The following is a 14,132-nucleotide window of genomic DNA, read 5'->3' as shown; positions in this document are numbered from 1 at the left end:
AGGTGGTTCTGCTGTCCTTTGTAGCTTCTTGCTCAGGCCATCATCGTTGCTTTCTGCTTTCCTTCTCGGCTTTCTTCCTCAGCTGAGCAGCGCTTGCCTTGCCTCAGCTTTCTTCACTCTCTCCCAAGTCTCAGTCCCCAGACTCTCCGAATCCTACAAGAATCAATTCGGAAACGCTCAGGGAACCTTCTCAGCTAACAACTGGTTGGCGGCTCGCTTTGGGAGCTCAAGTCACCCTGCTGGGCACGTTGGGCTGCCAGAACTGGGAACCACCTTCCTGACAGTCGGGCACACAAGAAACTCCACCCCTGTCTCGTTCCCCAAATCCCACACAAACCAGAGCCTAAAGCCCTTTCCTGCAAGGCGGTCCCTGCACGGGCGGGAGGACCCTGTGCCTGGCAGCTCATAGGGAGCAGCAGTAGCCACAGGATAAGACTGAGCTGGCACCTCCAGGCTGCTGGCAACAGTTACAGATGGTTCCCTCCCACCCAGTTGCCCGTGCCTTTCTCCTATCCCATGAGAGCACCACTTACTGCCTTTGGGAACTTGGAAACTTGCAGCATGATGGCCAGCACAGAGAAGCTGCAAAACGGCTCCGTAGAAGAGTCTGTGGGGCAGCATGTTCTTCATTAGCATGGGCTCAGGGATCTCAGGTGGCCAGAAATGCAGTTCAGCAGCCATAGCACAGACAGCCTGCTGCTCTACTGCTCTCACGGAGGCTGCCTGCTGTGAGGGGGGAAAAAGAGGCATCTTTTTGTGTGCCCCCGTGGCGCAGGTGGTAGGAATGCTGCATTGCAACACCGGGGCCTGGGTGTTCGAATCCCCCTGTGGTGCAAGTGGTAGAAGTGCCACCCTGTAGCACAGAGGCTGGAATCCCGGGGGTTGGACTCGATGATCTCTAAGGTCCCTTCCAACCCGCACGAGACTATTACTATTACTATTACTATTATTACTCTCAGGCACTGTGATGGAGTTACTTCCTGCTAGAAACATTTCCAGGCTGACTTAGAGAAGTGCTCTGAAGCTTGGTCACCTTGGGCTACCGACCCAAGAACAAAGAGGGACAACAAACTTGCATTTCAATTGCCCTTTAGCGCCTGCCTCGGAGAAGAGCCCTCAGCCTTCAGTACTGCTGCACTTACAGGTGAGGGGAAGAGAAGCAAGAGGACGGGTGGGTGTCAAAGAAGGGAAAATTTACCAGGCAAGAATAAACCTATCCCTGAGCTCCATCACACACATGTGAATACTGCCTTACTAATATGAACAATAACATCACTCACACAGCTAAATTTACTCACATTCACGTACCTGGTTGTGGACATGTTCGAGGCCTCGCTGCTGCTGTGCTGTTCAACGCCGGCCACAGCAATAAAGCGCGCAGAAAGCCCATCTGTTGCAGACAGAGGAGTGAGCCGTGCTTAACCAACACTGCTTCAGTGCATGCTTAAAGTAAGGCACACCTACCTTGCGCTGGCCATGCAGGAAGCTCGTGACGCAGCTCCAGACGGCTCTCCTGAGGCCCAGCTTCATTTCACGGCCACTCACGCTCTGCTGCTGGACATTCTGCAACGGAAAAGCCACCGGATGCAAATCCCATCCCTCGCAGATGGTATCAGACCTCTGCTCTCATGGCAGTTGCACTCACGGCTCCGGGGGAGAAAGCAGACGTGTGCTTACTGAGCGAGCGCTGCTTGCTGCCAGCTGCTGGTAGGAACCCACGCCCAACCCTACAGTACCAACAGTAACCTATGCCTAACTCTACTATGGGAACAACAATCTACTCCTAACACTAAAGAATGAAGAGGAACAAACTCCTAACAGGAAAACACCAACTACTAACACTAAACCTACTCCTAACCTACTCCTAACACTAAAAAATGAACAATAAGCAATGCCTAACTCGAAAACACAAACAATAACCTATGCCTAACTCAAAAACACTAACAACAACCTACACCTAACTCTAAAACTAAACTAAACCCAAAAACCAACTATAGAAACAGGGACTGGAACAAACAGGGTAAAGATGGGACTGGGGGCCCACAGAATGTGGCTGCAGAATAGGCCCAAAGGAGGAACAGATGTTACAAAAATGCCACCCAGCTAATGCAGGGGGCGGGGGCCGTGCAGCGGGTAAGGAGCTCAGCGCCTGGACCAGCCACGGTGGAGCTGTGACCATGCCAGCGCGGGGCCTGGCACGGTGGTGTGGTGCCAGGCCAGCTATGCCGCGGGCGGATCCACCTCCATGGGCTCCACTGCAGGTGGATCCGCCTCCATTGGCTCCTCTGCAGGTGGATCCACCTCCATTCGCTCATCTGGAGGTGGATCCACCTCCATAGGCTCCACATGGGTGGTGGTCATGGGGCTGGTCCAGGCATCCCATCCTCTGCCATCCTCTTACCCATCCTCTGCCTGGTGGTCATGGCGGGCCCCCTCCTCCTTCTCACTCCTAGGGCCCCCAGCTCCATCCTCCCGCCTGAAACAGGGAAAACTTCTACCCTCGCCCTCTTAGCTGCCGACATGGCTGCTAACTGCCACAGCTGTCAGAGGCGAGTGCGTTGCGCGCGGCAGCGGTGACCAAGGTGACGTGGAGAGGGTTCTAAAATGGCGGCCGCACTGCTGGCACTGGTGTTCCACATAGGATGAGGAGGGGGCTGGTAATAGCAGGACAAGGGGAAACTGATTTAAGTTGAAAGAGGGAAGATTTAGGTTGGATGTTAGGGGGAAAGTTGTTTACTAGGAGAGTGGTTAGGCCCTGGAACGGGCTGCCCAGGGAGGTTGTGGATGCCCCGTCCTTGGGGGTGTTCAGGGCCAGGTTGGACAGGGCCCTGGGCAACCTGATCTAGTAAAGGTGTATGTTTGGTGGCCCTGACAGGCAGGGGGGTTTGTTCTTCATGATCCATGAGGTCCCTTCCAACCTGGGTCATTCTGTGATTCTGTGATACTGGTGTGTGGCTGTTTGTCCCAGCGCGCTGACCTTTTGTCTTCAGGTTCACCAACAAGACTGTAACTGATTTATGGAGGAGGCAAGTGATGGGTGCTACTGAGTGACAATCAACATCACTTTGTGGACATTTGAAAGCACCTTCCTCCAGAGCTGTTCACCTCCAGAAGAGGGTGCTCAGAAGTGTTTACTGGCAGAAGATCTGGCAGCTGCCCCCACCCCAACAGGCCCCAGCCCGGCCTGAGCCACGTGACAGTGACAGGAAGTGCTTCCTGCAGGCGGCGGAGAGCACTTCCGGGCCATGGTGGCCATGAGCAGGGCCGGGAGGAGCGGGCTCTGTGCTGCGAACGGGGTCGGGCCTCGGTGCGGGGGCACGGAGGGGCTGTCGGGGGAGGAGCTCGCAGCGCTGCCAGCACCCAGAGGCGGCTCCCGGGTGGCTCCACGGTCTCGCTGTGCTGCGGAGTCACCCGGCCGGCCCCAAAAGCCTGGAGGCAGAGCCTGAGCCGGCCCCGGCCCGGATCGTGTGGTGCGGCTCCGGCCGTGCTGGGCTGTGCGGCACCAAGAGGAAGACGGCCATTCGTTTGCCGGCCGCTCGCTGGCTGTAAGATCTGGGTGGCGCCGAGGCCCGGTTAAGAAACGGCGTGGATGAAGGTTTGTACGGATGGAGTGGGTCTGAATTGCAGTGAGCGGGACGAGTCCGGGCTGCGGTTTGGCGTGGTTGTGTTGGTTGCTTTGAAGGGCTGCCATCATAGGGCGGAGGGAGGGAGAGGGAGAGGGAGGGATGAACAGGGAAGCAGAAAACAGATGCTCTGCTGGAATTCAGAATAAAGGGGGGCTAAAAGGGGGATAGTTAAAGGTAGTTTACAGAAAATGATTTAGTTAGAATAACAAGGAATGGAGACAGTGGGTCTGGAAGAGCAGGAAGGATGAAGATTAAGGAGTGAGAACTCCCTGAGACACCTGGTGAGAAGGGGATTAGGTGTTGCAACTCCTCTTTTGATATTTGCATCTCCCTGACAAGATGGGCGATAACAAGAGGGGGTCTGCATGATAAAGAATGTGTATTAGAATTAAGGGATGCATGTTAGAATTACGGGAAATCATTGACTATGCATGAGGTGTACCTATATCTGTATCACGGTTTTACAAGTTGGTGTGCAAGTTTGGAGGAGCTATCCCCCTTGCACCCAGCGCTGGAATAAAACATACCTGCTTTATAACCCATCTCTGGATTATAGAGTTTGATTCCGCAAGTCAGGGAGCTTTGAACAGTGCGGGCAGTCAGGAGCACGTCGCGTTTCTGCCTGCTGTGTTGGCGCTGCCGTAAGTCTTTGGGTCCCCAGGGAGGCTCTCCCTGGGGGTGTCCCGATTGGAAGGCAGGATTCAATCCCGCCGCAGCCCGTCCATGGCAGGCAGACGCTTCTCTCCTCTGCTCATGGGACTCAGCAGTGCCAGGGGTTTCACAGCGCGTGTTGCAGTGGCTGGCAGCCTCCGTGTGTTTTTCTGTTGCAAACAGGATCCCATGGTGGAGCCGAACTAGAAGCAGACGTTGGTGTCTTGTGGCAGGAGCAAGGGCAGTGGAAGCGCTGTCCAATGCCGGGCGGTGGTGACTGCCATGAGAGCAGGGGTCTGATACCATCTGTGAGGGATGGGATTTGCATCCGGTGGCTTTTCCGTTGCAGAATGTCCAGCAGCAGAGCGTGAGTGGCCGTGAAATGAAGCTGGGCCTCAGGAGAGCCGTCTGGAGCTGCGTCACGAGCACCTTGTGTGTGTGCTGGCCATCATGCTGCCAGTTTCCAAGTTCCCAGAGGCAGTAAGTGGTGCTCTCATGGGCTGAGAGAAAGGCACGGGCAACTGGCTGGGAGGGAACTGTCAAATACAAGATACGAAATACTAAAGTATTGATGCTACAGATAAAGCTCAGTTTGCATTTTTGTTAGAGTCTGTGACAACAAATACAATGTCCCTGAAGAAATGGCTTTTTTGGCCATTAAAAGACAAAATGCAATCTTTTGATTTGCACAAAGCAGTAAAAACAACACTGGAGCGATTTTCTTTATCCTTTGACAGAGTCTCTGGGTCTTTAATGTCCCTTCCCACCCAAACCATTCCACAATAATATATTTCCACAGTGCAAATGTGAAAATATCTGCCATGGTCTCCTGCTGCTCTAGATGACTGGGAATCCTCAACGTCCATAACAAGCCCAGGGGGAGCCTGGTCCTTGCGGTGGAACAGATCTACCCAGTGGGACACGCTCCCAGTAATTCTTCCCCAGCAGCCTGGCACTCACCCACTAAGGGTTGCCACAAGCACCCACTCTATGCAGCCCTGCTGCACAGGAGGAGCAGCCCGTGGGGAGGCCCAGCCAGCAGCCTGGGGATGTGAGGTCACTATGCCCTGCCACATTGCTGCCTTGTGCCACAAGATCACAATGCCCAGCTGCGTGCTGTAGGTGTTCTGTGCCCCAGTAGCAGCACTCGTGGCTGTAGCAGTGGTGGTAGCAGCATGGCACGAGTACTGGGGGCCACGGCCCCCACCTGCCTTGCCGTCCTCCTACTGATAGCCATGTGTTGTCAGGAGACTTGTGCTGCTCCAGGGCGAGCAGCAGGAGCAGGTGGGTGGGCAGAGATGGGGTAAAAAATAAGCGGAAATGAGAGTGAGAAGCCCAGGTTCTGGTTCCAGTGGCTCTGTGCCTTATAGCCCTAAGGCTGCCTTCGATGGGGGCGGGGGGGTATTGGAAAAGGGGGACAGGCAGCACCACAGGAGCTGGGCAAGGGCATGAGGAAGCCCTGTGCTCCCACGGCTCTGCCGCTGGCTGGGTGGAGCATGCTCTTCATCCTGGGGGTGTCCCAGGGGAGAACGTGGAAGGTGTGTGCTGGGAAAAGCATGAGCATTTCTGCTCCAGCTGCCTGATGCTCCCCATAGAAAAATCCTGGTTCCCAACAGAGACCCCCAGCTGTAGCCCAGTGTGTTTCAGACACCTTTTCTTTGTATGCTCTTCCACGCGGTCCCGGAGGGGTGCTGCATGTGGCCAGGAGGGAGCATTTGTAAAGCTGCCGAGTGCTAGGCTCCAGGTCACCCTGGCCCCTCTATAGCTTTGGCGATCAAGGCCTGAGTCTCCCATCCTGTTACCTGTCCCCTTCCCTGGCCCCTTCCCTGTCACTAAGGGAGAGGAAGATCACAGCATGCAATGGGAACAACCCTCTTCTGTTCTTTCTTCTAGATGATGACATTGGTACTCCTTCCTCAGATGACTGGAAGGAGACTGCTTTTGTGCCTCAGGGGAAACTCCGAGGTAAGTTGTGAGTGTCTGTTTCCTTGGAAGTCGAAAAATTAGTGCTATAATAGCTTATTTGGGTACGTAAGGCTCTCCAAAGGTCTTTCAAGTCTCTTTGTGCTTTGAAGGTCGTACACAGATCAGTCATTAGTATTTCTTTACTTGGAGAATTGTCACATTTCAGTGGGAAGGCAGCCCTTGCCAGTCTTTGCTCCTATTCCTTTGCTGTTTGGGCCATGTCATTCCCTGACCTGCAGCCAGTCCTCACAGGTCACTGCAGGAAAAAAAAAAAGGCAGACCCCAGTGCACAGCGGAAGCTCTCCTCACCTGTGTCTGATCACTCTTGTGCCTGCAGGCCCCTTTGGTGCATTTCGAAAGCAAAGTCGCGTCCCTGAGCCTGGGGTGGATGCCAGAGGTAAGTCACCAGTCTTCATCTCATGATCTTTGCTCATATTTGGTTGTGGAAGTTCAGGAGGGGTTCATCTTTTCACTGCCTGGTGATTTCTTCTCCATGAGAAGCTTGGGTAGTCACTGTTTCTTGGGTGCTGCATGCTCCCAGCATCCCGTTGACTTTGTCTCCATACATCAGAGATCTCCCCACTAAAAAAACCTTGAGGGGCCAAATGTTCTTCTATGCCTTCTCTGAAGATTGTTTTACATGGCCTGGAGAGAGTATCTGGAAAGCTGCTGAGTGCCAGCCAACTGCCCACCTGGCTTCTCTGCAGCTTTGCAACTTTTGACCCAGGTCTGAGTGCCATGTCATCACCTGAGCCCCTTCCAGTCACTGCAGGTCCCTAAGGAAGAGAGAAATTACAGCATACCATGTCATGAGATTTTACTTCCTTTGAGAGATGCCAGCTCACAGTCCTAATGTCAGCCAGGCGCGTCTGCAGGTGTGAGTGAGAATGCACACCTGTGTGTGTGTGCCCTGCCCTCGCACAATGCCCTGGTCCCATTCAGTGATGCCGTTATGCGTTTAGGTAAGCTGCAGTGTGTGGTGAAAAGTTCTCATTCTTTGGTTGCAAAAGTGCCTCCAGGGAAGGCTGTGCTAAATCCTTAGTTGTGCTGGAACCCCACAGGCATCCCAGGGGTGGCTGTTGTCGTTACTGACTTCACTGAAAAGACCGTTCAGTTTAATACCTTGTTTGTCTGAAAGTTATCTTAATGCTTTCTGTTTAGGTCCTGAGAAACAGAAAGAGGCCCTGGAAACAGGAAAATATCTGCAGACACTGCCCCCTCTGCTAATGAAAATCATGAAGGACAAAGCACGTGGTAGGTGTATTTCCGTCTGTTCCCTGAAAGGCTTGTGAAACTGAATTTCTAGAAATACATGTGGAGAAACTGCACCATCTTCCTGATGAGAAGCAGTTACTTACAGTCCCACTCCCTTACCTCCTTTCTAAAGAGACAGGTGGAGCACCTATGCGCTGGCTTGCATTTTGGAACGGCAGAGTTCGCACACTGACTGTCCCCCTGAGAGTAATAGAGGCCATGCACACAACAACTGTCACTCCAGGTAAGGGCCGCTCATAGAGCTCCGTGGCCGTGGTTAGAGGTTGCTCCCCTCCCACTGCAGCCAGTTCCCAGGGACTTAGGAACTTTGTCCTTTTGGGAACTAGGCCACCAGAACCACATTCAGCAGATAAGGAGAGGAAACAGGACCCTCCATAGTACCTCCTGTGCACAGACCCTGCATTCCAGAGCTTGCTGTGCTTCCCCTGAGCCACCAGGCACAACAGCAGCCCGGAGCGGGATCCTTCCTGTGGTTGCTCTTGTCCATGTCACTCAAAACAGCAGCTGGTGAAACAGATCCACATTGTTTTTCCAGGTGCGGATGGTGAGGAACACGCAAATGCCGCAGACAATAATTTTATCGAGAAGTACTGCCTGGGATTCGGTGCAGCTATCTTCGTTACCATGCTGATGGCAATGTTTTCGTGCTATCGTCTTGTCCAACAACGGAGGCAGATAAACCAGTGAGTTCTTGTTCACCCCCAACCCCATCCTGCCCCCTCTCTTTACTATAGGGATCCTGTGAGCAAGGAGGCATTTCTAGTTAAAGCAGCATAGAGAAGCCAGTTAGTTGTTGCCTAACACTGTCTGAGATTGACACTGTCAGACATTTAACTGGCCTCGCCATTCCTGCTGCATGTTCTTACTGCTGGGCCTGAGACAGGCCCGGAGCTGAGAGTGACTCTATCATGCACTGTGAGGAAGGAGAGCAGGGGGTTCTCCTGTGCCCTCAGCACGTTTCTCTCCCTGCAGGCGCCTTGCTGAAGATGCTGCAGTCCAGCATATTGCCCGCAGCAACCTCACGCTTGGACAAACAGCTTGCTCGCCTCAGTGCGCCGCACAGAAAAGACGTGGCACAAACAACCGGTGCCTGTGCAGTGACAATCTGCCCACCAGCCGCAGAGCACCACCAGAGCGGCCCCTGCCAGGCCTGATGGCTGTCGGGCTCAGCTGCTCCCAGTGCAGCCCCCGTAGCCCACCAGCCCAGGCTCCGTGGCCCCTGGGAAGTACATCAGGCCCAGTGGCCCCTATCCACCTTGGGCATCAACACCTCTTTCAGGGGACAGGAGGGACCCACCTGGTTTGGAAGCTTGCAGTCATCGGCTAGCACCCAAACAGCAGCACCCTGGCATCAACACCACCCTCCCGTCCCCCACCACCATCCTTCAGGGGTTGGCAGTGGCTCCCTCAAAGTGTCACCCGCAGGCAGCCACTGCCTCAGGGAAGCCTGAGAGGCCTGTCAGCCTCCAGCACCATCTCTGCCCTCACCCTCCCCTCCACCATCCATCAGGGGATGGAAGCGACCCCAGCAGAGTATAGACCTGGGGACATCATCCAACAGACGGACGACCATTGCCTGGGGGAAGCCAACTGGCCCAGCAGCCCCCTGTCCCCCCCAGGAACTGTCACCAACTTTCCTTCACCATCCTTCAGGAGGTTGGAGCAGCCCCCACAGGGTGGCAGTTTGAGGGCATCATCCGACACCCAGAAAACCACAGCCAGGGGAAAGCATACCAGGCCCCACAGCTCCCAGCCCCCCACAGCACCAACTCTGCCCTCCCGCTCCTCTCCTCCATCCTTCAGGATGTGGGAGTGGCCCCCCCCCACAGGGTCGGCATGGGGGCAACACCTGTAAAACCTCTGCCTGGAAAAAGTATGACAGGCCCAGCAGCCCCAAGATCCCCCCAGCACCACCTCTCTCTTCATGCTCCTCTCCACCATTGGTCAGGGGGTGGGAGCATCATCACTGGTCAACACAACAGGGGCTTCTTTCTTTAACATCCTTATTACACCTTCCGAACTGAGTATACCTTTTCTACAAAAATTCTCAGCACCACAGATGATCATATTCAAAACATCTATAACTATATGGAATATAGATATTGTAAATTAATTCAATAAAGTTCAACAACAAAACAAAATAACCAAGAAGCTGCTTCCTTCAAAAGGCAGAGTATTCTGACAAGGAGAAAACAGCAATACTAACATCACGTCACAGCGTTGCCATCAGGGCTCAAGCTAAGGCAGCCAGCTGACCAGAGCAGAACTTGTGTTAGATACTGCTCAGTGACAACACCCAGAATGAAGTAGCAAGGATGTGAAGTGTAGGAGACTACTTGCGCTTATCACATTCTGTCTGCTGTAACAGCACTACTCAAAGATTTCTAATCGGGCCAAGATCTTTGTGAAGCAGCAGTTTGTTCATTACTGCCATCATGGCCGCACACCCCTACTGACTGTTGGGCAGGGCTGCAGTGGAGAACGCCCTCCACACGCAGTCCTGGGCAGGCAAGGGCTGTCGGTGCACAGTGCCACACGCTCCTTGCCATCTGCACACACGTGGGCTGGCTTTGCACTGCCAGGCACATCGTCTCGCCTGGGCACTGCAGGTCCTCGCTTGGTGGTATGCAGAGACAGCGGGGCCAACAGATGAAGTTATCTGTGTTGTGTGCAATACTTGTATGACTTGGGAGCTGACAATCCTTGTGGTTCTCTGTCCTGCTCCAATTTATAGGAAGGAGAGGAGGTCCATACGTGTATGCCTGAGCATGGTTCAAATGTTGGAGGACGGACGCTATTACGATTTAGGGTGATTAGGAAGGGAAGGCGGGCAATAGAAAAGAAAGGAAAAAGAATCAAGGAGTCTTTATAGGAAGCAAGAGGGAGAGAGAGTCGCCACCATGGATCTGACGTGTTTAGTAGTTCAGTCATTGATCTTCAGTAGTGGTGGGTCATCAGGAGTTGTTGTTCCGCTGACGATGACTGTGACCACGGCAACAGTTTCCAATGATAGATACAAATAAGTCCAACGTGGTTCAGTCAGCTCTCCTTGGTGTGACAGCTCAAATCCAAAATGGTTGAGTCAGCTCTCCTTGGAATGGCAGCTTCTGGCTCTGGGATCTCATCTGGACCTTGCCAGCAGACAAGAGGGAGCAGGGACGCCCACCTGCTTCTTGTTCTTCACAGGACACGATGGTATCATTCCCCAGTTTTCCCATACCAAGCTGGAGCCAGATCTTCTGCCAGTAAACACTTCTGAGCACCCTCTTCTGGAGGTGAACAGCTCTGGAGGAAGGTGCTTTCAAATGTCCACAAAGTGATGTTGATTGTCACACAGTAGCACCCATCACTTGCCTCCTCCATAAATCAGTTACAGTCTTGTTGGTGAACCTGAAGACAAAAGGTCAGCGCGCTGGGACAAACAGCCACACACCAGTATCACAGAGTCACAGAATGACCCAGGTTGGAAGGGACCTCATGGATCATGAAGAACAAACCCCCCTGCCTGGCAGGGCCACCAAACATACACCTTTACTAGATCAGGTTGCCCAGGGCCCTGTCCAACCTGGCCCTGAACACCTCCAAGGACGGGGCATCCACAACCTCCCTGGGCAGCCTGTTCCAGGGCCTAACCACTCTCCTAGTAAACAACTTTCCCTCTAACATCCAACCTAAATCTTCCCTCTTTCAACTTAAATCAGTTTCCCCTTGTCCTGCTATTACCAGCCCCCTCCTCATCCTATGTGGAACACCAGTGCCAGCAGTGCGGCCGCCATTTTAGAACCCTCTCCACGTAACCTTGGTCACCGCTGCTGCGCGCAACGCACTCGCCTCTGACAGCTGTGGCAGTTAGCAGCCATGTCGGCAGCTAAGAGGGCTAGGGTAGAAGTTTTCCCTGTTTCAGGCGGGAGGATGGAGCTGGGGGCCCTAGGAGTGAGAAGGAGGATGGGGCCCGCCATGACCACCAGGCAGAGGAGCCCCCCTGCAAAGGGGCACATGTGGGTCAGATCTATGAGGCAGGGGCTGAGGTGGGTCAGATCTATGGGGCAGCAGCTGCTGTGGGGTAGTTGTGGGTCAGATCTATGGGGCAGGATCTGCTCTGGGGCACATGTGGGTGAGATCTATGGGGCAGGAGCTGCTGTGGGGTAGATGTTGGTCAGATCTATAAGGCAGGAGTAGCTGTGGGGGTGTTGTGGGTCAGATCTGTGGGACAGGAGCTGCTGTGTGGCTCATGTGGTTGAGATCTATGGGGCAGGAGCTGCTGTGGGGAAGACGTGGGTCAGATCTATGGGGCAGGAGCTGCTGTGGGGGTGCTGTGTGTCAGATCTATGGGGCAGGAGCTTCTGTGGGGTAGATGTGGGTCAGATCTATGGGACTGGAGCTGCTGTGGGTCTGATGGGGGCTAGATCTATGGGGCAGGAGCTACTGTGGGGGTGATGTGTGTCAGATCTATGGGGCAGGAGATGCTATGGCGCTGATGTTGGTAAGATATATGGGGCAGGAGCTGCTGTGGGGTAGATGTGGGTCTGATCTATGGGGCAGGAGCTGTTGTGGGTCCGATGAGGGTCAGATCTATGGAGCGGGAGCTGCTGTGTGGCTGATGTGAGTCTGATCTATGGAGCAGGAGCTTCTTTGGGGATGATGTGGGTCAGATCTATGGGGCGGGAGCTGTTCTGGGGCAGATGTGGGTGAGATCTATGTGGCAGGAGCAGCTGTCAGTCAGATCTATGGGGTTGGAGCTCCTAAGGGGCAGATGTGGGTCGGATCTATGGGGCAGGAGCTGCTGTGGGGCTGGTGTTGGTCAGATCTGTGGGGCGGGAGCTTCTGTTTTGCTGCTGAGGGTCAGATCTATGGGGCAGGAGCTGCTGTGGGGTAATTGTGGGTCAGATCTATGGGGCAGGATCTGCTCTGGGGCACATGTGAGTGAGATCTACGGGGCAGGAGCTGCTGTGGGGTAGATGTTGGTCAGATCTATGGGGCAGGAGTAGCTGTGGGGCATATGTGAGTCAGATGTATGGGGCAGGAGCTGCTGTGGGGTAGTTGTGGGTCAGATCTATCGGGCAGTATCTGCTCTGGGGCACATGTGAGTGAGATCTATGGGGCAGGAGCTGCTGTAGTGCAGATGTGGGTCAGATCTATGGGACAGGAGGTGCGGTGGTGCACATGTGGGTCAGATCTATAGACCAGGAGCTGCTGTGCGGCTGATGTGGGTAAGGTCTATGGGGCAGGAGCTGCTCTGGGGCACATGTTGGTCAGATCTATGGGGCAGGAGCTGCTGTGGGTCAGATCTACTGGGCAGGAGCTGCTGTGGGGCAGATGTGGGTCAGATCTATGGGGCAGGAGCTCCTGTGGGGCACATGTATATCAGATCTTTGGGGCAGGAGCAGTTGTGGGGATGATGTGTGTCAGATCTACGGAACAGGTGCTGCTGTGGGTTTATGTGGGTCAGATCAATGGGGCAGGTGCCGCTGTGTGGCTGATCTTCGGGACAGGAGCTGCTGTGTAGCTCATGAGGTTCAAATCTACGGGACAGGAGCTGCTGTGGGGCTCAGGGGGGACAGATCTATGAGGCAGGAGCTGCTGTGGGTCAGATCTATGGGACTGGAGCTGCTGTGGGGCTGATGAGGGTCAGATCTATGGGGAGGAATCTGCGGTGGGGCTGATGTGGGTCTGATCTATGGGGCAGGAGCTGCTGTGGGTCAGATCTATGGGGCAGGATCTGCAGTGGGGCTGATGTGGGTCTGATCTATGTGGCAGGAGCTGCTGTGGGTCAGATCTATGGGGCAGGATCTGCTGTGGGTCATATGAGGGTCAGATCTATGAGTTAGGAGCTGCTGTGGGTCAGATCTATGGGGCAGGAGCTGCTAAGGGGCACATGTTGGTCAGATCTATGAGGCTGGGGCTGAGGTGGGTCATATCTATGGGGCAGGAGCTGCTGTGGGGCTGATGTGTGTCAGATGTACGGAACAGGTGCTGCTGTGGGGCTTATGTGGGTCAGATTGATAGGGAAGGAGCTGCTGTGGGGCAGGTGTGTGTCATATCTATGGGGCAGGAGCTGCTGTGGGGCAGGTGTGTGTCAGATCTATGGGGCAGGAGCTGCTGTGGGGCAGATGTGTGTCAGATCTATGGGGCAGGAGCTGCTGTGGGGCAGGTGTGTGTCAGATCTATGGGGCAGGAGCTGCTGTGGGGCAGGTGTGTGTCATATCAATGGGGCAGGAGCTGCTGTGGGGCAGGTGTGTGTCAGATCTATGTGGCAGGATCTGCTGTGGGGCTGGTGTGGGTCAGATCTATGGGGCAGGAGCTGGTGAGGGGCTGATGTGGGTCAGATCTATGGGGCAGGAGCTGCTGTGGGGCAGATGTGGGTCTGATCTATGGGGCAGGAGCTGCAGTGGGGCAGATGTGGGTCAGATCTATGGGGCAGGAGCTGCTGTGGGGGCTATGTGGGTCAGATCTGTGGGACAGGAGCTGCTGTGGGGCTCATGTGGTTGAGATCTATGGGGCAGGCGTTGCTGTGGTGCTGACGTGGGTCAGATATATGGGGCAGGAACTGCTGTGGTGCTGATGTGGGTCAGATATATGGGGCAGAAGCTGCTGTGGGGCAGATGTGGGTCTGAT

The 14,132-nt window shown here is 54.5% G+C and overlaps 1 protein-coding gene across 1 annotated transcript; it reads left to right on the top strand.

The window, feature by feature from the left end:
* The first annotated feature begins 7,635 nt into the window (after positions 1–7,635).
* On the top strand, positions 7,636–9,658 carry LOC146759453 (uncharacterized). Its single transcript, XM_085510674.1, has 3 exons — positions 7,636–7,740; positions 8,053–8,200; positions 8,490–9,658. Exons 1-3 carry the CDS (start codon positions 7,647–7,649, stop codon positions 8,842–8,844), a joined length of 597 nt encoding a protein of 198 aa, XP_085366800.1. The 5' UTR covers positions 7,636–7,646; the 3' UTR covers positions 8,845–9,658.
* Positions 9,659–14,132: the final 4,474 nt, after the last annotated feature.

The sequence above is a fragment of the Coturnix japonica genome, chromosome 10 (genome assembly GCF_054131305.1).
Source record: "Coturnix japonica strain WE chromosome 10, WE-NBRP24, whole genome shotgun sequence".
In the NCBI taxonomy this organism is placed as follows: domain Eukaryota; kingdom Metazoa; phylum Chordata; class Aves; order Galliformes; family Phasianidae; genus Coturnix; species Coturnix japonica.
Note: the sequence above shows the minus strand (reverse complement) of the source record. Positions and strands in the feature narration are given on the sequence as shown.